The sequence below is a fragment of the Phocoena sinus genome, chromosome 14 (genome assembly GCF_008692025.1).
Source record: "Phocoena sinus isolate mPhoSin1 chromosome 14, mPhoSin1.pri, whole genome shotgun sequence".
NCBI classification, from domain to species: Eukaryota; Metazoa; Chordata; class Mammalia; order Artiodactyla; family Phocoenidae; genus Phocoena; species Phocoena sinus.
This window is the reverse complement of record NC_045776.1, coordinates 63,863,263-63,885,255: the sequence shown is the minus strand read 5'-3', so window position 1 is coordinate 63,885,255 and position 21,993 is coordinate 63,863,263. Positions and strand designations below refer to the sequence as shown.

General features: G+C 58.4%; 1 protein-coding gene across 1 annotated transcript; it reads left to right on the top strand.

Annotated features, from left to right (window-relative positions):
- The first annotated feature begins 822 nt into the window (after positions 1-822).
- On the top strand, positions 823-21,532 carry PPM1F (protein phosphatase, Mg2+/Mn2+ dependent 1F). The gene is made up of 8 exons (XM_032654513.1): positions 823-875; positions 5,616-5,858; positions 10,854-10,975; positions 14,259-14,461; positions 14,985-15,173; positions 17,196-17,339; positions 19,292-19,385; positions 20,546-21,532. The coding sequence occupies exons 2-8, from the start codon at positions 5,617-5,619 to the stop codon at positions 20,851-20,853; spliced, it is 1,302 nt and encodes a 433-aa protein (XP_032510404.1). The 5' UTR covers positions 823-875; position 5,616; the 3' UTR covers positions 20,854-21,532.
- The last annotated feature ends 461 nt before the right edge of the window (positions 21,533-21,993 follow it).

Below are 21,993 nucleotides of genomic sequence, written 5' to 3'. Positions count from 1 at the left end.
CATTTTCTGGGAATTCCCTAGCGGTCCAGTGGTTAGGACTCTGTGCCTCCACTGCAGGGGGCATGGGTTTGATCCCTGATTGGGGAACTAAGATCTCACAAGCCGCGTGGTGCAGCCAAAAAATATATTTTTTTTTCCTGGGCTTCTAAGGTGGCAGAAAAAATGACCCCCAAAGATGTCCAGGTCCTTGTCCCTAGAACTGTGCTGTTAGATGACGTGGTGGAGGGGAGGCAGGGCTGCAGCTGGGATTAAGGTTGCTCATCTGACTTTAAAACAGATTATCCTGGGTCATCTGGGTGGCCCAAGGTCATCACAAGGGTCTTTTCGGTCCTGGCTTTGAAGGTGGGAGGGGCCATGAGCCAAGGGGCGGGGCAGTTAGAAGCTGAAAAAGGAGGGAGAACCTTCTCCCCTAGAGCTCCCAGAAAGGAAGGCACCCTGATGACCCTTGAACTAGCCCATTGAGACCTTACCAGCTTCTGATCTTCAGACCTGTAGATATTAAATGTGTGTGTTTGTGGCCATTGGAAGCTAACCGTCCCTAAAAGTGTCGTGGGCCCTGGGCAAGTGTGGGCTCGCATCCCTGTTCTGCTGCTAACCGTCTGTTGACTGCACAAGTTGCCTAATTTCTGGGCACCGCCCCATCTACACAGCCACCACAGGTAGAGACCTGATGCCAATGGCAGGATGCAGGCCGCAGGTACGCTTGCCCTGCGGGTGGGGCCGCCGGCGCGCGCAGCGGGCCGCCAGGGGGCAGCAGAGGCCGGCCCCTCCCGCCTGGGCCCGACTGCGCCTGCGCGGCGTCCGCGGGTGGCCGGACGGGAAGTGGGCGGGGTCGGCTGGGAGCGGCTAGAGGGCGCCGGGCGGCCGAGTGGCAGGGTGAGGACCGTGGGGACCCGGGGTGCAGCGGGGTGCGGGCGGGGTGCTGACGCGCCCGGGGAGGGTCCGGCAGCGGGCGCCAGGGGTGCAGGGGGCGGGTTGGGGAGATGGGGAGGCCGAGATGGGGAGCCGCGAGGGGGCTGGGAGCCGAGTGGGGGCTGAAGAGCGGGGGCGGCAGCCGGGACCCCGGGGAGCCGGGGCGGGCCTGGGGGCTGCGCGCCCAGGGTGCAGCGGTGGGGGTTGGGCCCGCGGGGGTGTGGCCGAGCCGGGGGCCGAGGGCCGTGAAGTAGGATGGGGTGCTGAGGGTTGACGTGCCCCCAATGCTTGGGGTTCCTCCTTCCCCTCCGCCCGCATGGGAGCATCTGGCCGGGCCCGTGCCCAGACCCTACCCCAGAAGCCCCCGCACCTTTGCCGGACTGCAGCTCTGCCCCAACGCCTCCACCCCTGGCCTGCCCCCACCCGACCCTCCCCCAAGCGTTTTTAAGGTGTTTTAGTTAAAGCCAGTGCTTGGGCTACAGCAGCTTAGCGAGACGCGTATGAGATTGAACCTCCGTAGGGAGGCCATGGCTCTAGCAGTGCAGCTGTGTGACTTCAGGCAAGCCCCTTAGCCTCTCTGTGCAACAGAGAGATATGGCAGCTGATTGTAGGGATTTTAGTGCAGGGCTTAACATAGTGGGGCCTAGTCAATGGTGATGGACGCCTCCCCGCAGCCTTCCATTCAGCTGGACACGTGTCTTGAGTGACACGTCCTGAGTGACACATCCTAATGACATTCCCTGGCGCTAGTGAGCTGTGCTCCCACCATGGGAGATAGAACATGAAGCTCACTGCTGGCTTTTGTGCCATATCTGGCCTGTTGTCACAGTTCACTCTTCTTCCTGCAACTGAGCTGGAATGACAAAGGCGTGGGAAGACCCCACCTGATTCCGGCTTTGCCATTTCCTGCCTGTGTGGCCTCAGGTTGCTGACCTTGCCTGAGTCTGTTTCTTCATTGCAACCTGGCTGAGTCCAACAGCGTGTACTCAGCATAGTTGTGAGAGGTAAACAGGACGCAGGCCACTCTGCAAACCTCCACACGTTCATTCCTAGAATTCCTTTGTGATATGGCCTGAAGCCAGCCCTGTCCTTAGGACCTGTTCGCTGCCCACCACCTTTAGTAGAGTGTCTTAACTTCCTCTTTCAAGGGCCAGGCCTCAGGCTGCACCTCCCAGCCCCACACCATCCGCTGCGGGGTGTTGGGAGGAGGCCGACACCTTCCCTCTGCCCACACGTGCCAGCAGCCGTGCACAAAGGGGCCTTGCACGGAGGGCCGTGGTACAGCCGAGAGACCGGTGTGGGAGTACAGTTTCTAATCTTGTGAGAAGTCAAGCCTGTAAAAAGTGGCATTTGCACGACAACGTGAACGTGCTTATGCAGCAGAAGTGTGCGCTGAAAAGGGTAGAATGATAAATTGCATGCTATGCATGGTTTACCGCAAGTGTTTCAAAAAGAAAAATATACATATGTGGGAAAACGTCTGAAGGGTTTCTGCCATACTCTTCCAGTGTTTGTTTATGAACGAAGGAGTAGGCTCTCTACTTGCAGAAAAATGTTCAACTGTGAATACTTTTGTAACAGTGATGCAGTTTCCCTTCCTAAAGACTGCTGTTTTCTCTCTTCACTCCTGTTCTGAAATCAAACAGGACTTGACAAGTATCTTGTCCATACTGCCGAGAAAAACACAGTTGTACAAACACACATTGGTTGAGCTTCGAAGTCAAAACGGTTAAACTGGAGGATAATAAATATTTTAAATGGAAAAAAAAGAAAAATGGGCTTTTACAAGTCAGATGCGAGCAGAAGTGCTATAGAGCCGTGAAGACGGCTGTGCCCCAGCCATGGGGATTTCAGCAGAGGCAGGGCCGGAGCTCTCAGGGCTGCACCTGGGCGATGGGTGCGGAAATGAAAGAGGGGCCTGGGAGCGGCCAGCCCCAGGGTCGGCGGCCCATGAGGGGTGGGCGGGGTTCTGTCCAGTTAGCAGCCGGGCTCCGCGGTCCCACCTTGGCCTGACTGGGACCCTGGCTGGGTAACTTGGCCCTTTCGCTGATGCCTCGCCTGAAAGGTGAGGGTAATAACACGGGGTATTGGGGGGGGGGGGGTGCAAGAAGAGGCGGCAGCGGAAGTGCGCTCAGAGGGTGGCGGCCCTGCAGTCCCCTGGCGGGTATTAGCTGCAGCACCGTTATTCCTGCTGATGAGCAGTGCAGAGGGGCTTCATTCCAGGAGCTGGAGGACCTGGCCTCAGGCCACATTTGGCCAGACCGGTGGAGCAGGTGGCAGTGGGGGCTGGCGGCCCAGTGTCCCTCCCCCGCCCCCCCTCCAGGTCCTCATTCAGGAGTCTCCCCCCCACCCCCGCCCCAGCCTCTCACCAGCTCCCTGGTCAGGACCCCCAACACCAGGCCCAGCCCTGCCGCATCCCCCCATCTCACTGCCTGCCTGCTGGCCTCCATCCTTCTTGACCGGCTCCTCAGTTGGTCCTGGGAGAGCTCAGGGCTATGGTCCTACCCTTGCCCCTCCTGACCCTCCCAGGGCTGCCTCTGGGCCCCTTTGGGCAGGAATTTCTCCCTCCCGCTGTCATCTCGGGCCCCGGGCTCGTATCAGCTGGGGTATGTCACAGATCCAGGAGCTGGTTGAGAAGAAGATAGCAAGGAAGGAAGTTACTCTTGTCCCTTACCCCAGCTGGCCCCAGAGAAGGAAAGACATGTCCCAGCTCATTTCCTGGCCCTTTGTTCTGCCAGGCTATGCGAAAACAAGCCTGGTAGGTCCTGGTGATGCCCACCTGTCTAGCAAAGGCGGGGCTGGGCCAGGCCATGAGAGTAGCAGCCCTCATCCCTCAGGTACACAGTCATGCCTGGGCGTGGGGCGGTGGGCACAGGGGCACAGCGGAGACCAGGCCTTGGTGCTGCAGAGGGGAGGGGCTCCCAACCCCCAGAGAAACAGACTCAGGGGACTGGGGTCCAGGCCCAAGGAACAGCATCCCAAGGCTGGGAGGCAAGAAGGAGGCCCCTGCATCCCCAAAAACCCCCACCACCATCAGCGAGGTCGAAGGTGAAGGGCCTGAATTCGGTGCTTTGCTTTCGGCTGTGGGCCCTCCCATGCGCCCTGGGAGGTCAGTGAGCACCATTTGACCCTAATCACGTATCTAATGAGCGTGCTTTGGGCCACCAGCAATTTCAGGGCCTCGTATTTGTTTGGACTCAGAATTGCAGGGGAGCTGGGGCGCCTGGGGCAGCTCTGCGTCACTCACATTTCTCTCCTCTATGCAACAGGCCAGAGCATTTCACAGGCAGAAGAGGCAGCTTGGCCTCTTTCCCTGCCCAACGGTGTCTGAGCTTCCTGGGAAGTTCACGCCACCTTCCTGTTGTTTATCGTTGGCTCAGGCCCGCCTGGCTGCCTCCTCCCTGCCCTTACCACCCCCACGGTGCCTGGTCCGGCCCCCCATCTCACAGTCTCGGACCCTTGTGTTTATAACGCAGTGTCTAGCTTGCTCTCACCTGATTGTTCTTTATCTTACGTCCTTCATTTGTTTCCCTGTTTGTTTTTTTTGCGGCCTGGAGCTGTGTTGTGTCACTCACTTGCGAGTAGACAGGAGGGATGGCCATGAGTGGGAGCCTGTCCCCAGAACCTTCCATCACAAGCGCCCCAGTTTCTGTGTTATTCATGTGTGTCTACTTCAAGAAATTAACTTCCAATTCTCCTCGCTGACAGATGAGAGAGGTTTTGTGTTTCTTTCTTTCTTTGGCCGTGCCACGTGGCTTGTGGGATCTTAGTTCCCCGACCAGGGGTCGAACCCAGGCCCCAGCAGTGAAAGCGCTGACTCCTAACCACTGGACCTCCAGGGAATTCCCTGTTTCTTAATTCTTCACCCTTTGCCCTCCAGACCCTCCACTGATGACACATCTTGCTTCCCCTTCCCCCTCACCCCCATGCCTGCTTGTCTGCTGTGTCCTGTCTCTGTTCTTCCAGGAGACGTGTGCTGAGTTAGGAGCTCTGATCCTCAGTGGGCAGTGAGCCCCCTGTATCCCCCATCCTCCAACCCATTTGAAGCCCAGGACGGTTGGGGTGTTTGTGGACATGGACAAACCTTTTAAGCCTCAGGAGGCCTGGAACTCCTCCTGAGAGGACTTATAAGGCTTGACCATGTCCCAAAGGCCCTGACTCTCCTGGGTTAACCCTCTGCTTCCCTCCTGCCCACACGCCCTCTGTACGATGGCCCTGCCACCGTGCCGTCAGGTAGCCCTGCCCCCCTCTGGGCATGACTTCCAGGCTCCCAGGCCCAGTGGCATCACCTCCTCACCTTCCTGCTGCCCAGGTCCGGGGTCAGGTGGAACCTCTGCTCTGGCCGTGTCCACCTGCCTCCATGGCCTGGCCCTGGGTCCCTCTCCTGCCTGCCTCTGGCCACACCGGCCGTCCTCTGCCAGGAACATGCCTTCCTCCTCCTTCAGGACATCCCTCTGCCCCGGGCTCTGTCTCCTGAAGCCACTTCTCTGGGCTCCCCCAGGTCCCCTCTCAGGGTTGTCCCTCCCACGTGGGCCCCGGAACTGTGTGTGAGGCCCGGGGGGCCCCGCCTTTCTGCCTGGAGCCCCGGACTTGGTGCAGCGCCTGCCCCTCAATGCTTCAAGGGGAAGCAAAGAAAGTGAGGCACTCAGCACTGTAGGGTGCCAATCGACTGTATTCTTGCCAACCCTCACGTCTCTCCCCAGAATGAAGACCAGTGACCCAGCAGCAGCCCCCCAGGATGCTCTGGGCATGGCCTCGGGAACCCCACAGCAGAACAGCCGGAAGGCAGAGGAGAACTCCAGCTTCCTGGACGAGCTCCTCCGCGACTTCCCAGCCCCGCTGGGCCCAGAGAGCCCTTTGCCATGGAAGGTCCCAGGGACGATGCTGAGCCAGGAGGAGGTGGAAGGCGAGCTGACTGAGCTGGCCATGGGCTTCCTGAGCAGCAGGTGAGCGGTGTGGGTGCCGGGACAGGGGCCCAGGATGGAAGGGGGAGGGGAGCACAGGGCACGACCCTGACCCTGGCTGCCTTCACCCCCTGCCTTCCGCTCCTGCTGACTACGTTCTGCGCAGAACTCCCCTGCCAGCCCCGTGGGCTTCCCAGGGCTGCCACCGCCAAGTGCCACAGACCACGCAGCTTAGAGCAACAGAAGTGCCCTGTCTCATTGTCCTGGGGGCCGGAAGTCAGGGCCGCTCCAGGCCTTCCTCTTAGCTTCTGGTGTCACCTGGTCCTGAATGTGCCCTGACCTGTAGACACATCACCCCAGACTGGCTGTTGTTGTCACCAGGCGTCACCCTTGTCTGTCTGTGTCTCTCGTCTTCTTGTAAGGACACCAGTCCTGTTGGATTAGGGGCCCTGCTCCTGTGTGACCTCATCTTATACCTGCCAAGACCCTAATCCCAAACAAGGTCACGTCCTGAGCCACTGGATTAGGACTTCAGCGGACCTTTCCGGGGGACACAGTTCAACCCCTGATGGATGCTAGCAGTAGGTCCCATTTCTATCCTGTCTTGCAGTCAGGGAGGCAGAGGCTAAGAGACTGGCCTGAGGCCTGGCAGTCCACCGGCCACCAAGACCTGAGAGGTGGTGGCACTGTCCCCGTTTCACAGGCCGTGAAGACAAGGTTCAGAGAGGGACACGACCAGCTTGGCAGGTGTCGGGGGAGACGTGCGCCACCGGCAGCCACAAGGGAGGCTCGTGGGTGAGGGCTGGTGGGTCACTCGTCCCCTGTGAACCTCATCCCTCCCCAGGGGCTGCACCCACCAGCCCTAGTCACTGGGTTACCCCTTGTGCTGGGACACGCCCCGGCCTCTGCGGTGGCGTTCCGTGTCCCCAAGTGCTCTTTCTTTGTGGCAGGTCAGCCCCACCCTCTCGAAACCCCGGGACACCTGCTTGGTGGGACCCGAGGCCCCATAACAGTCAGAGATAGGAAAATAAAGGCTACGGGCCCACTCCAGGGCCGTGTCCATGGAGCTCGGGGGAAATGGCCGGTGACCTGTCCCTCGGTGTGGTGTGTGCAGAGGGCAGTGCGGGCTGCTTTGTTTTGCTTTGGGAAAATATTTCAGAGGCAGGTGCCGTAAAGCAGATCAGTGGAGCCAAGCGGGCCTGGGGCCTGACAAGGCCACATTGGCGGTCTGGGTGCTGGATGTGGGAGAGACGAGGGGCTGGGAGTGCAGAGGAGGGAGGGCCTGGCACCCACCAGGCACCACAGTGGCACTTGGGGGACAGAAGGAACATTGAGGGGCCCTGAATCCCCAGCAGCCACTGGGCAGGGCTGGTGCCCCTGCCAGGCATGAGGAGGGCGAGAGGACCTTCTTGCGGGCAGGGCCTTGGGGGGTGAGTTTAGTTATGGGGGAGGGCGGGTCCCTCAAGTTTCCCCCTCAAGTAGGGGGGAACTCTCAAGGTGGAGCGGGGCCCCTCAAGGCCGAGCAGCGGGCGAGGCTGGGGGAGTGGGGAGAGCGCCAGGCCCTGAGCACAGGGGGTGAATGAGCTCCCGTTAATTAGCAGATGACATAGCAGGCCTGAGACCATCGGTGATCGGCGAGAGGCCAGGGTTCACAGCCCCAGAGCCTGAGGCTGGCAGGGGTGGTGCAGGTGGGCTCCCATGGCCCCTATAGGCCCCCCATGAATCCACCTTGAAGGATTTTTTTTTTCTTTTGGTTCTGCCGCACGGCTTGCGGGATCTTAGCTCCCTGACCAGGAATCGAACCTGGGCCCTTGGCAGTGCAAGCACAGTCTTAACTAGCCAGGGAATTCCCAACCTTGAAGGAATTTTAAAGTCTCATATTTTCCAGCCATTTTAATGGATTTATTTTTGTCCTTCCCTAGTATTTCTTTACTGTGTAGACACAGATGTCACATGTGTCACACGTCTACACACGTCTGGCAGTCGGGGCCCCTACCCGCATGTCCCAGCAGCTCATGTGTAGGCTCTTGGCTATCCAGGCCCGAGTGTGTTGGTCCGCGGGGTTTTTCAGGTTGTAAATAGAATCCTTCCTGCGTGAGACTGTCCAGGAGTCAGATCACGAGGTCGGGACTGCGGTGATTTACCTCCAGTCCTCCCCTTGTGGTCAGCGGTCACCTCTCAGGTCCCTAAGTGGTGCGTCCCTGACACTGTGGCCACTGATGTGCGTTTTCATTTCTGCTTCTAGACTGGTGGCTCCTTGGAAACCCCGAGGTGGCCAGATAAGAGCGGTTCTTTTTTCTTGGGTACCTGGTCCTGGTCTCCGAGGCATCACTGTCATCTTTAGGGGCCTCGGGGCACCAGGCAGGACCCCTGGATGAGACGGGAGGTCGGCCAGGAAGCCAGGCTGGGGCCCACATCCAGGCATTGTCCTCTCCCCATGGCCGGAAGCTGCCTCACTGCCCCCAGCGCCGGGAGCAGAGGTGCACTTCTCCCCGCCCTGAAAAAGGAAAGCCCAGAGGCTGGCAGGAAATCCCCACACGGCAGAGGAACACACTTCTCATGCCTTGGCTGGTTGTTTTTCTTTTTTTTTTTTTAATTAATTAATTTATTTTTATTTTTGACTATTTTGGGTCTTTGTTGCTGCGCGCGGGCTTTCTCTAGTTCCGGCAAGCAGGGGCTACTCTTTGTTGTGATGCTGGGGCTTCTCATTGTGGTTGCTTCTCTTGTTGCGGAGCATGGGCTCTAGGCACGTGGGCTTCAGTAGTTGTGGCACGTGGGCTCAGTAGTTGTGGCTCGCAGGCTCTAGAGCGCAGGCTCAGTAGTTGTGGCGCACGGGCTTAGTTGCTCTGCGGCATGTGGGATCTTCCCGGGCCAGGGCTCAAACCCGTGTCCCCTGCATTGGCAGGTGGATTCTTAACCACTGTGCCACCAGGGAAGTCCATGGCTGGTTGTTTTTTAAAGGCAGGTCCAGAGGCTGCTCCCCTGAGTCACTATCTCATTTTAAAAAATGACAAATTCATCCCAGTAGATCCCTAAGGCCATCTGTAGACACACACTGGGACGCCCAGAGGGATGTGCCCACCCACCTGGCCCAGACTTCGGGGACAGGTCAGGATGCAGGATGAGTTCTAGAGGCTGCAGGGATAGCTGGGGGATGGAGCCACCCCTTATACTCGGGGAGCCAGGGGGCTTTGTGGCTGGAGCGGGCCCCCGAGGCTGGGGGCTAGGCGGGCAGGCCCTGGAGCCTGTGGAAAGAATTTCCTATAGTGCTTCCCACTGGCCTCGGTCTCTCCACCCCCCGACCTCCCGGAGCTGCCTAGTGTCCCTCTTGTCCCGTACTGGAGGCTTCCCATCCCCCTTGTTTGCTTTCCCGCTCCTGCCTGCACTGACCCTCAGCTCTGCTTTGTGCAGCCTGTCTGACATTGGTAGCAGCCAGCGAGGTCTTGCTTCCCAGACTCAGCCCCAGGTGGCACCGTTGGGGTCACCCCACTTCTCCAGCTGCTCCGGCTGCTCTCTGCCCCACCTCTTTCATCCACCCAGACCACTTGCCCACTGGCCACAGGCCTCTTGACCTCAGTGGAACCTGAGACTCACTGTGGACCCACTGGTCCCCTGCCCAATGCCTGCTCTGTCCCTTCCCATCCACTGCCAGGCCCACCCTCCAAGATGAGGCCAGGAAGTCTAAAAAAGCCCAATTGCAAGACGGGAATAAAGACGCAGACCTACTAGAGAATGGACTTGAGGACACGGGGAGAGGGAAGGGTAAGCTGGGACAAAGTGAGAGACTGGCATGGACATATATACACTACCAAATGTAAAATAGATAGCTAGTGGGAAGCAGCCGCATAGCACAGGGAGATCAGCTCGGTGCTTTGTGACCACCTAGAGGGGTGGGATAGGGAGGGTAGGAGGGAGGGAGACGCAAGAGGGAAGAGATGGGGATATATGTACATGTATAGCTGATTCACTTTGTTATACAGCAGAAGCTGACACACCGTTGCAAAGCAATTAGACTCCAATAAAGATGTAAAAAAATTGCAGTGTATGCAAAGCACAATGATCAAAGTGCAAAAAAATTATATAAAATTAAAAAATAAAATAAAAATTAAAAAGCCCAATTGGATTATATCATGTCTCTCTTCAAGCCACACCAAGGTCATGCTGCCTCCCCAGGTTCCCCTTCACCAGCTGTCCCAACAGCCTGCCTTGCCCAGGGACACCCTGGGCTGCACACAGCCTGATCTTCCAGACGCTGCCCATTGGTCCCACACTCCCTGGATTCCTTTCCTGGGGCGTACGTGACAAAGCACCATGGGCTGGGCAGCTTAAACAACCGTATTGTCTCAGGATTCTGGAGGCTGGAGGTCCCAGGGCAGGACGTTGGCTGGGCTGGTCCCTCTGGCAGTTGCTGGCGGTCCTCGGCTATAGGCTCAGCTCACCAGTCTTCACCTTTACAGAGCATCTCCCTGTGGGTCTCTGTCTGAATTTCCCCTTTCGATAAGGACACCAGCATTACTGCATTAGGGGCCCAGCCTACTCCAGTGGGACCTCATTTTAACTCATTGTATCTGCAGCGACCCCATTTCCAAGTAAGGTCACATTCTGAAGCACTGGGGGTTAGAACTGTAACATACACATTTTGGGAGACACAGTTCAACTTATAGGACTCCCCAACCCCCAAGGGTCCCCAGCTGGTATTGGGGACCAGGAGCTGGTATAAGGCTGGACGTCGGGCAGTTTGGCCTGGCCACTGTGACCAGCAGAGAGGCAGCTCGCATGTCTGTGACTCCCCCTCCCCACCAGCCCCAGTGAGGGCCCCATAAATGGTACTGCGTGGATGGCCGTCCAGCTGCACGAGGACCAGAGGCCGACCTGCCTGTCGTGGGTGCATGTGGAGTGTAAGCGGTCACCGCTACCTCTGGAAGGGCCTCCGGGAGCAGAAAGGGGCTGGGGATCTCTGCCTGGAGTGTGGGGCAGGCTCTGGGGTGCTGGCTCCTGCTGAGGAGCCAGCCCCTCACTCTGGGTTTGTGCCCCCAGGAGCGCTCCGCCACCACTTGCTGCCTGCCTGGCCCACGAGGCAGTTTCCCAGCTGCTGCAGACGGACCTTTCTGAGTTCAGGAAGTTGCCGGAGCAGGAGGAAGAGGAGGCCCCTGCGACCCGTGAGTCTCCCTCTTGGGGCCCTGGGCTTATTGGGCAACACTCTCCAGCCAGATGGGGGCCAGGCTGCAGGGGAGTGTCAGGGCTCACCTGGCCCCCCTTTCCTTTCCCGTTTTTCTGGTGGACAGGGAGGTTGTGGGCAGCGCTGGGCTCGTGTGCTTACGACAGGGTGCCAGAGACCAGTCGCAGGGAGAGACCTCCCCAGCGTGGAGCCAGCGGGGTGAGCGCCGCAGCCCGAGAGACAAACAGCCCTGTCCCAGGTCACACAGGAGGACCCCGAGGTGCCAATGGGCCTCACCCACACGCTCTTCCACTTCAGCGGGTGACAAGTGGGTGTTGATGCGAGAGCTGGTCCCGGGGTCCAGTGATAGAAAACCCAGAGCTCGGGCCGTGTCTCAGCTGATCCAGGTTGGGACCCTTGTCAGGTGGAGACTCGAGGGTCCCTGAGAGCCTGGGGAGGCGCCACAGAGGCCTGTGTCCTGTTCCTGGGACAGCAGTCAGTGGCCAAAGGAGCCCAGGATGGGAATGAGCCTCGGATCAGGCAGGGCCCTTGTTTTGCAGGCCTTTCTGTCCCTTTCTTAGTAGTTCCTTCCAACTGTATTCCACCCAAAAGTCGGTTCACGTTGGACCAGAACTGCAGAGAGCGAGAGCCTGTGGGCCACCCCGCTGTTGGGTGAGCCCCGTCTGAGCAGGGTCTCAGTTCCTCCACACCTGCTGGAGAAGGTGCGGGGCTGTGGGCCAGTCGGGATGCAGAGAAGCAGGGTGGGTCCTGGGGTCCAGCCCTGGGGTGGGCAGGGGGGTGGGGGGCAGTTGGAGCCTCAGCAGATTTCCCCTCCTTTGCCATTTCCTATTGGACAGTGTTGCTTTATTATTGTTTGTTTTTTAATTGAGACATAATTGACTTGTAACTGTAACTTAAGTGCACAATGTGTCGATTCGGTCCTTTTATGCATTGCAGTTGGTTACCTGACACCTCCACCACTCACATAATTACTATCCAGCTATGTCCCTTTAAACTCGGTATTAATGCCACATGGAGGGCAGAGCCAGGAGGGGGGGGACACACGTGGCCTCGCCCTCCACCCTGTTCTCTGGCTCCCCGCCCGGCTGCGTTCCAGCCCAGCCCAGCCCAGCTCCGAATTCCTGCCCTGAGGGCTGTGCGGGTGACAGACCGCCTTTGTCCTGTGCAGAGCCTGCTGCCCGCGGCCCACAAAGGGGCGCCCCGCCAGCTCCGCCCACGTCCAGCGGGAAGTCAGCGCCACCTGCTGGCGGGAAGGAACTGCGCAGCTGACACCCTAGAGCCAGGCCTGGGGGCCCTGCGGGCTGGGGAAGGGGAAGGACATCTCGGCCGGCCCTGCCCTCCAAGCAGGCCAGGGCCCGCCGCCCTTAACAGCTCACCCCTGTCATGGGAGTAGAACACAGTCAAATCAGTCTATCGAAGCCATTCTTGCAAAACTGGCATCCCTCGAGTGTTATAATAATCACTGCCCTGGGACTTCCCTGGTGGTCCAGTGGTAAAGAATCTGCCTTCCAATGTAGGGGACGCAGGTTCGATCCCTGGTCGGGGAACTAAGATCCCACATGCCGCGGGGCAACTAAGCCCGTGCGCCACAACTACTGAGCCCATGCGCCTCAGTGAGAGAGCCCACGTGCCACAAACTACAGAACCCACACACCCTGGAGCCCATGCACCACAACTAGAGAGAAAACCTACACGCCACAACTAGAGAGGAGCCTGCGCACCGCAACAGAAGATCCTGCATGCCGCAACTAAGACCCAACATAGATAAAAATTAATTAATTTTTTTAAAAAAAAGAATCAACTCCTGAGGGCAGAGGTATGACTGAGATCTCTGTGTGGCCGGGCAGGTGGAGCCTCCAGCCGCCCCGCCCTGCCCCAGCAAGCAGTTCCCTAGAGCAGCCTCGGCCTCTCTGTGGGCCGAGGTCCTCCTTCCTGCCCTCAAGGGGAGGGGATTAGGCCCCATTCTCGAAGGGAGAAATAGCAAAGCATTTATGGACGAATTTTAAAAACCAGCTCCTGGTTGTAGTGGAATACGGGAAAAGCACAAAAAAGTGTCTTTAAGGAAAAGCCTCAGCCGCGGACCCAGCCCTGCGGATGCCCACTGCTGACCTTATGGGGTTTATGCCTTTCTCGCCTCTTATCTTCTGGGCCCAAGCGGGTCGAAGGCTTTTCACGTTCTCATGATCAAACCATATGTGTAATTTCCTCTTTTTTTTTCACATTTTTTCTTAATATCAATTTTTTTTAATGTCGTGACATGAACATCTCTTATGCTTGCAAAATCTATTTCTGTTTCACCCTTTAATTTTTTAAAATTAAACTCAGGTAACCATAGCCTCGCGTGCGGTTGTGAGAAATAACAGTGAGGGACCCCCTGCATCTTTATCCTGTTTCCCTCAATGGTAACATCTCGAAAACTAGTGAAATATCACGACTAGGATCATGACGTAATCTCATCCCACAAGGATGTCCTGTTACCTTTATGGCTACCGTAATACCCCCTCCCCACCCTAACCCCTGACAGCCACCCACCTCTATAATCTTGTCATTTCAAGTATACGTATAAATGGAATCACATGGGATTGGCTTTTTTCACTGAATGTGGTTCCCTGAGATTTGCCCAGGTCTCTGTGTGTCAGTAGCTCTTTCCTTCCTTCCTGTGAGCACTGTTCGGGGTGCGATGTTTGGGAGTTTATCGTTCACCTGTTAAAGGATGTCTGGGCTGATTCCAGCTTTTAGCTGTTGCAGATAACACTTCTGGGACCACCGGGCGCATGTCTCATGGTCTCATGTGAACTAGGCTCCATTTCTCTGGGATTTGAGCCCCAGGGTGCAATTGCTGGGCCGAATGGCAGTTACGTGTTTAGTTGTGAAAAATAGCAGCTTAATTCGTCGCCGGGAGAACAGACCATAATTTACTCTGTTGTTGGATGCATATTATTTCTAATTAATGCACGATTATAAATGATTCTGTACTTGTTCTTAAATCATCTTTGCATATCCAGCTCTTTCCTTGGGGTGGGCTCCCGTGAGGGGCGTGGCCTCGCCATGTTGAGGTGGGGAGGTGCTCCTTGTGTGTGTTGCCAAACCAGACACTTCTCATGCTGATGACACAGGCTGTTTGCGCAGTTTCTTAGGCTGCTGTGCTCAGGAGGCCCTGGGCGGCAACGGGCTACAGGGGCCACGGAAAGGGGGTGGAGAGTGGGGAGCCCCCAAGGGCCTGCAGTGGCGCTTCCCTAACAGCCCCCTTTCCTACACCTCAGTGCTGGATGCTGTGGGCCTGGCGCGGAGCCTCTTTGACCGGCTCTGGGAAGTGTGCAGTCAGTGGCAGAAGCAGGTGCCTGTGGCTGCCCGGATCCCGCAGCGGCAGTGGCTGGTCTCCGTGCACGCCATCCGCAACGCCCGCCGCAGGATGGAGGACCGGCACGTGTGCCTCCCTGCCTTCAACCTGCTCTTTGGCCTATCGGTGAGTGCTCTGCCTGGGCGGGGAGGGCCGGGCGGCAAGTGGGAGGTTGCAAGGGCGGGGGAGGACCCTGGGTACCGAGCAGGGCTGCCGGCTGGAGCCGAGACAGGAGGGGTGGCCATGGCTTCCGTCAGGGGGCCAGGTCCCAGCGCTCCTGGGCCTGGGCAGCCCGCAGCCCCTGGCTTTCCCGGCTGAGGGGCTAAGGAACGGGAGGCCCCAGCACCACATGCACCTGGACCCCTGCTTGCTGAGCCTGCTCTCCCCACCCACTGGGAGCCACCTGGCGCCTCTCCCCTCATCCCATGCTCCCCCCAGCTGGGCCCAGAGCAGAAGTTGAGGTTCCCGAGGGTCATCCTCTCCCAGACCCCCCAACGTAGCCTGTCTAGTGGTGGAAACCATGCTGTCCTGCCACACCCTGTCCCAGAAGTGCCCATGTCCACCCCCAGACCAGAGTCTCTGGCTAGGTTGCGGCCTCAGTCAGGCCCAGGGCTGGCAGGACTGTGACCCCCACCACGCTCCCCACCAGGACTCTGTGGACCGTGCCTACTTTGCCGTGTTCGATGGTCACGGAGGGGTGGATGCCGCGAGGTACGCATCTGTGCACGTGCATGCTGTCGCTGCCCACCGACCAGAGCTGCCCACTGACCCCGCGGGGGCCCTGCGAGCAGCCTTCCGCTGCACCGATGAGATGTTCCTTTGGAAAGCCAGGCGAGAGGTGAGAACCATGGTGGGGCCAGAGGGGCCAGGCCTCACAGAGGGAAGGAAGCCGAAGTGGCTGGTGCTGGCAGAAGGCCCTTGCTCAACCCTGCTGGCAGTCGTGTCCTTTCACTTGTGCCTGGAAGGGGGCTTGAATAGAAGCAGTGTGAGTCTGCCCCCACTCCAGCAGAGGGTGTGAGGGCCTCACGGGGAAGGGCAGCTTGTCTTAAAATGCACCCAGGATTTCCTCCTAATCAGGTACAGTGGGATGACAGATGCAGAGGCATCTGCCTTGTGGTTCCCAAGAGGACGCCACCCCACGCAGGGCCACATGGGGAGCACCAGGGTCAGCCAGGAGGCCAAGAGAGAGGAAAGCGTGGCCCCAAGGCTTCAAGGTGACCTCCGTAGGCAGGCACGTCACAAGCTGAGGACTAGATAGTTTGAATAAGCCTGACAGGCTCTGGGCTACGGGCTGGTCCCCAGCCATCCAGGCCAGGGAGATGTTGGCCTGGCAAGGGACCCTGGCTGAGGACATGGGTTCAGACCACCTGGCTTGTGCAGAAAAGGCACAGTCCCTGGGGAGACATTTGCTTTCTTTAGGAATTAGCCCTGGGAGGGGTACTTTCTTCAGGATTCAGAAGGCCCTTGATTTGTCTAAACATCGTCAAGTACAGAAAACAAAACACAGCACTGATACAGGCAGACCTCAGATCTTGCGGGTTTGGTTCCAGACCACCTCTGCAACATGCATATTGGGATAAAACGAGTCACATGAATGTTTTGGTTTCCCAGTGCAGATAAAAGCTGTGTTTACACTGTACCCTCATCTATAAGCGTGCAGCAGAATTACGTCTAAAACAACACAGGTACCATAAAAAAACACCTTATTGCTAAAAATGTTAGCCATCATCTGAGCCTTCGAGTTGTGATCTTTTTGCAGTAGGAACATCAAAGATGACTGATCACAGATCACCATGACAGAATAATAATAATGAAAAAGTTTGAAATATCGCAGGAGTTGCCAAAATGTGGCACAGAGACAGGAAGTGAGCAAATGCTGTTGGAAAAATGGTGACAATAAACTTGCTCGAGGCAGGGTTACCACAAACCTTCAATTTGTGAAAAACGCACCATCGGCGAAGGGCAATAACGGGAAGAAGCAACACGTGGTCCACCTGAGGCTCCCCACCCCCCAAACACCTCCCCCCGGGCAGGTCTCCCTAGGCTGCTGGTGTCGGCAGTTACCGCTATGAGGCGTTTGTTTCTGAAAGAAGAAAGGACGCATCCGGTCCCTCTGTGACCTTACTGCCCACTGAACCTCACCTTGGAACCTCGGGCGTCCTCCTAGCAGGGTGGATACTAAGATCGTGTCCCTTTCTGAGATGGAGAAACAGGCCCAAAGAGCTCAGGCCTGGCCCCGTCGACAAGGCTGAGGAGGAGACGTGGTGGGGGCAGGAGGCAGTGTCATCAGATGCTCTGAGCACAGACCTCACCAGAATCAACAAGGCTGGATTTGAATCTAAACAGAAAACCTTCCAGGTCTAAGACTGTGAGGTGGGAGCCCCACCAGCCGGGAGCTCAGGGCTGCTGCTCTAGTCAAGAAAGGAGTCTCTTAAGCAGAGCTGTTTAGTTTAGGCTCTATTATTAAAAACACCTTTGCCGATACGTAATTAACATATAAGAGACTCCACTTGTCCAAAGAGTACCATCTGGTAGGTTTTGGCATGTCTATGCCCGTGTGCCCCTCACCATGGTAACAGAGGTATTCATCACCCCCAAAGTTTCTTCTGTCTTTGGTCATCCCCGCCCCTGCCGCCCAGCTCCCCAGACACCCACCTGTCTGCTTTCTGACACTGTGAAATGGCAGAGTCTGCTCTGCTGACTTGATGTAAATGCCCCTTTCCTGCTGCCTGGTCCCTGCGTGCATCGGTCTGTTCCTGTTTCCCACTGAGCACTGTTCCGGGGTTGGTGTCTGGCCAGCGTGGGGCGTGTGCCTGTGGCGGCCTCGCTATCCTCACCCAGGTGCGCCCTCTCCCTGCAGCGGCTGCAAAGCGGCACTACAGGGGTGTGCGCGCTCATCGCCGGGAACACCCTGCACGTGGCCTGGCTCGGGGACTCCCAGGTGGTCCTGGTGCAGCAGGGGCAGGTGGTGAAGCTGATGGAGCCACACAGACCTGAGCGGCAGGTAAGGGGTCCCCGGGCAGGCAGGTGGTCAGGGGGACTAGGACGTAAAGGGGCCCTGGACCATCTTCCCAGGAAACTCCTGGTGCTCCTCCAGGGGAGGGCTCCCTGCCTGACTCAAGTGACTGGGGGTCCCGGGACGTGAAGCTTGGGGCTTTAGCTGCCAGGAATCCCGCGCGAGCCCTTCCTGTCACAGCAACATGGAGCCCAGAGCTGCGGGGGAGAGCTGGTCCCTCTGCCCAGCAGGCGGCGCAGTAAGTGGAGTTAATGGGCAGAGTCCTCTCCTGCACACAGGTGGGGAGTGGTCAGCCACCTGGGCTGTGGGGGAGGAGGGCTTCAGGGAGGAGGTGACGCTGAGTCGGAGCTGGAAGGGACCAGACTTGGGGCTGAGAGCTGCAGGGCATGGACAAGCTGTTGGGAGATGCGGAAATGAGAGGGAAGGAGGCAGAGCCGGATCCCAAGGCAGGTGTGGGCCCGGCAGGCCAGGCCTGGGGTCCAGGAGAGAGCAAGTTAAGCCAGGACCGGCCGCTGAGGCACTCAACGGCTGCTGCTCCTGGGGCAGGAGGCACTTTGGAAGGAATCTGGTGGCTTCTGGAATGATCGGACCAGCGGAGGGCAAGCTGAGGCCTGGGTCACAAAGATGCCACTGTAGTCGCCAGCCAGCTGTGGGGAGGACCTGCCTGTCAAGTCAGGAGGGACGGAGAAGAGGGAGGCCAGGCTTTGGGATGGGGAGCCAGAGAGGCCTCGGGCCTCTGAGAGGGTGGTGATGCCTTTGGTCTGAGGGCCGGGGAACTCGGGGTGGGATGTTCCCTGGGAGTGCGAGGGCTGTTGGGACACCCCGTGAAGACTGGAGGGGCTGGGGATATGGGCCCGGGGGCCACGCGTGGAGCTGCAGGGTCTGCAGTGGGGAGGGTGTGGCAGGAGATTGAGCGAGTCCCATCAGAGGTAGGGGGGAAGCAGGAGAGCGCAGCCCTGTGGCAGCGAGCATAGGAGGAACGGCCACCTGCCTGGGCGCACACAGGTGAGCCACTCAGCCCCTCAGCCCTGGGCGAGTGGGCAGGAGGTGGCGCCGGTGAGAGGAAGCAGTGGGCAGGGAGCCTTGGAGAGCCAAGCTGCTGGGAACCCACCCACTGGCCACCAGCTCTGGGCTTGCCCTTGGGGAAGCTGTTTCGGGCAGGTGGGAAGGATGAGGTGAGAGGACAGCGGAGGCAGTGGGTGTCCCAGGGGACAAGAGGTGAAGATAGGGGTGCCCCGAGCCCCAGGATGCCCCAGCCTTGTACCAGATGAGGTAACAGAGGTGGGAACCACAGGGGAGGGCACGGGGCAATGGGGTTTTGCTCCAGCACAGACGCTGTGTTACCGCCCTTCAGGCAGCAGGCTCACATCTGGGAAACCTCTCCTTCAGGGGAGTTGATAGGACCGAAACGGTTTTTAGGACTCATGGCTAGACCAGGCCTCTGTGCTGTCCTCTTAACGCCTGGAGCACCGTCGTCCTTTGTGGAGCCGGACAGCGCCTGGATGGGGGTAGGGGTGGGGTGAGAAGGACAAGAATGCAGGGGCACAGGGCTCGTCCAGGGCCTGGCTCAGGTTTCATCTAGCTCTGCAGAGTGGCCGCAGGTACACATGCTTGGTCCATTGAGGGAGGCACAGCATCCCCACCTGGACCCCGGGGCTCTGGCTCTTTCTGCTGCCGTGAGCATTTCCTGGACCCCAAAAGGCTGCTCGGGGACTGGCCGTCTGTCCTCATTGGCACCATCACCTGCTTAGCCATTCCTGCATCTTTGGGATGATTTAGGTTGTTCATCATTTCTCACTGCCTCACTAAGGCTTCCCTTGGGCGTTGATCAGAGCCGCGGCTCCCAGTGCTGCCTTGGAACCAGCTGGTCTCCCCTTGGGCAGCGCGGGCACGCCATCGGCACACGCGGCCCACCCGGCCCACCCTGGCTGTCTCCGCAGGACGAGAAGGACCGCATCGAGGCACTGGGTGGCTTCGTGTCCCACATGGACTGCTGGAGGGTCAACGGGACCCTGGCCGTCTCCAGAGCCATTGGTAAGGAGGTGAGGGGTGTGGGAGGGGGCCCCAGGGCCTGGGAATGTGCTCACCGGGTGGTCTGGGAATGCAGCCTCACCTGCTCATCAGTCAGATTGCAGAAGGGCTCTGGTGAATCCAGAGCACAGGTTGTAGCCACCTTGGAAATTTGCATCCTGCACAGATAATTGCAGCTTGTTATGTTCATTAAAACAGTTTCTCAGAAAGATCTAGGAGGAAACCCTTGGCAGTTACTGTATGTGCTAAAGGTAATTTTTAATAGACTATAAATGAGGCTCACCCTCCCCTACCCACCTTTCACGCTGATGATTCTTTTTTCTACCTTAAAAAAAAAGTGAGAAAAACGGCACCCCTCCCCCACCCTATCTTCTCCTGTGGCTGCCAGGCCTTGGTCTGGGGCTCAGACCTCCCTCCAGGGCTGAGAAATCGCTCCCTTCCTGCTCCCCCACCACACCCTGAGATGTGGCCCTGGCCCCTCCAAGCCTCCTGAAATGTTCTGTGCTTCTTGACACACATGGTGCCTTCCTTACAGCTGGACCCCAGGAGGTGGCCCACATGGAGGCCAGGAGGGGTCAGGCTCCTTCCAAGGGGACCGGGACTGGAGAGGGGACCACTGGGCAGCTCCGTGTGAGGGAGCAACATGTCTGGCTCGTGCCCTGGGGAGAAGTGAATGTCAGGGCCACAGCGGGGGAGGAGGACCAGCGGGAAGCCCTCAGGGGAGGCCTGAGCAGGAGAGGAGCCCAGGGCAGGATCCTGCGGAGGCTGTGCCCTGTTCTCTCCTGCGATAGGGGGATGGGAGAGGGTGCATGGGAGGCAGAGCCAGCATCCCGACTCGGCCTAGGTGCCTGTTGGGTGCGCAGGGAGCCACAGGGGCTGGAGAGGGCCAGGGCCACACCCGGACAGCATCCTCAGCCCGTGTGCCCTGTGAAGTGAGACAGCTTTGTAGGCAGCCGCCCTTGGCCCCGCTGGGTTCTGACTCTGCCCGCAGGGACACAGGGCAAGTCTGTCGCATCGCCCTGCTCTGTTCCTTTGGAGCACTTGGCACCCTGCGAAGCTACCTTTTCACCCTGTGTTGGAGGCGGGGTGGCTACAGGCAGGCCGGGGCCTGGGGAGGGGACAGCTGCAGGGGCATGGCCCTCACGATTCTCTCCCGCGCCCAGGGGACGTCTTCCAGAAGCCCTACGTGTCTGGGGAGGCGGACACGGCCTCGCGGGCGCTGACGGGCTCCGAGGACTACCTGCTGCTGGCCTGCGATGGCTTCTTCGACGTGGTCCCCCACCAGGAGGTGGCCGGCCTCGTGCAGAGCCACCTGGTTGGGCAGCAGGGCAGTGGGCTGCGCGTGGCTGAGGAGCTGGTGGCTGCCGCCCGGGAGCGGGGCTCCCACGACAACATCACGGTCATGGTGGTCTTCCTCCGGGAACCCCGAGACCTGCTGGAGTCAGAGACCGATGCTGTGCCAAGAAGCTAGGAGGTCCGGGCCCCCTGTCCCCGTGATCCTCCCCTGCGGATGCCTTAGGACACGGCAGGAGGTGGGCAGGTGACGCCACTCACGGCCTCTGGCCCTGCTTGCGTCACCCCATCCTGGTGGCTGCCAGGGGCATTGCCTGCTCACAGCAGACGGGGTGACAATGGGATGGCAGGATGTCCAAAGGAAGTCCAGGAAGGAGACCTCACGGAGGAGAAGGGGCCCAGGAAGTGGACAGGCTCTGGGCCCCATCGGGCAGGGGTGGGACCAGAGGCTAAGGCGGCGGCCACAGCCAAACCAAAGACATTGGGCATGCTTGCAGGGTAGCAGGACTCTGTGTGTGGGACCTTCGGGCAGAACCAGGAGCCGCAGACATTTTCCAGTGCCTGGGTGTCCAGCAAAGTTTTCCCATCCACCCCTCACTGCCCGTCACTGGGAGGACTTGTATGGACCAATGTTCCTGTCTGGTCCTGGTGCCCAGCAGGTCCTGGCCAAGCCAAGTGGCTTCCCAAGTGGGGAGGGTGGCCTCATGGGGAAGTGGGGGGCGCCAGGGGTCTGATCTGCGGTGCCCACTAGTGACCTCCCTGGTTCCCGCTCACCCCTCGTGCACCAGGGAGGGAACACTCAGACAAAGACACGTGTGTCTTGTTTGTGGGTTTTTTTTTTTTTTCCAGGGAAAAGTCTAATTCAGAAGCAGTATTTCAGGTTTTGTACTTGTTCTGTCAGTGCCAATAGGACCCGTTGTGTCATATAACTTAAGCAGAGTTCAGCACTTATTTTATTCCTTAGAAAACTTAAGAATTGCTTTTTTTTTTTGAGAAACTTCTTTTGCAGTATTACTGGATTTTTCCCCCTAGATCAGGATTGAAACACACTTTTCCAGGTGGTGTAAATAAGCCATTCAAGTGCCTTAAACAGCTCTAGGCAAGGCTGGAACTGCCGGGCCTGTGACGGGTTCTGATAGCACGTTTCAGTTTTTTCAAAAGCAGGATTTGTTTTGTCAGAATGGTATAATTTTGGCCAGAATTCTTCCCGGAAGAGTTCTTTCTGCCTTTGTGATGCGCCGATGAGAACGTGGGCTGGGCCTTGGGGCTCCAGAGTCGGGGTGACTGTGGCCCTGCCTCTCACATCTCTGACTTGGAC

Excerpts from the sequence above, each read along its gene's own strand:
- PPM1F (XM_032654513.1), top strand. The coding sequence starts at position 5,617 with ATGAAGACCAGTGACCCAGCAGCAGCCCCCCAGGATGCTCTGGGCATG. Across the intron at positions 10,976-14,258 it reads AGAGGAGGCCCCTGCGACCC|TGCTGGATGCTGTGGGCCTG; the intron begins GTGAGTCTCCCT and ends CCTACACCTCAG. Across the intron at positions 17,340-19,291 it reads CACACAGACCTGAGCGGCAG|GACGAGAAGGACCGCATCGA; the intron begins GTAAGGGGTCCC and ends CTGTCTCCGCAG.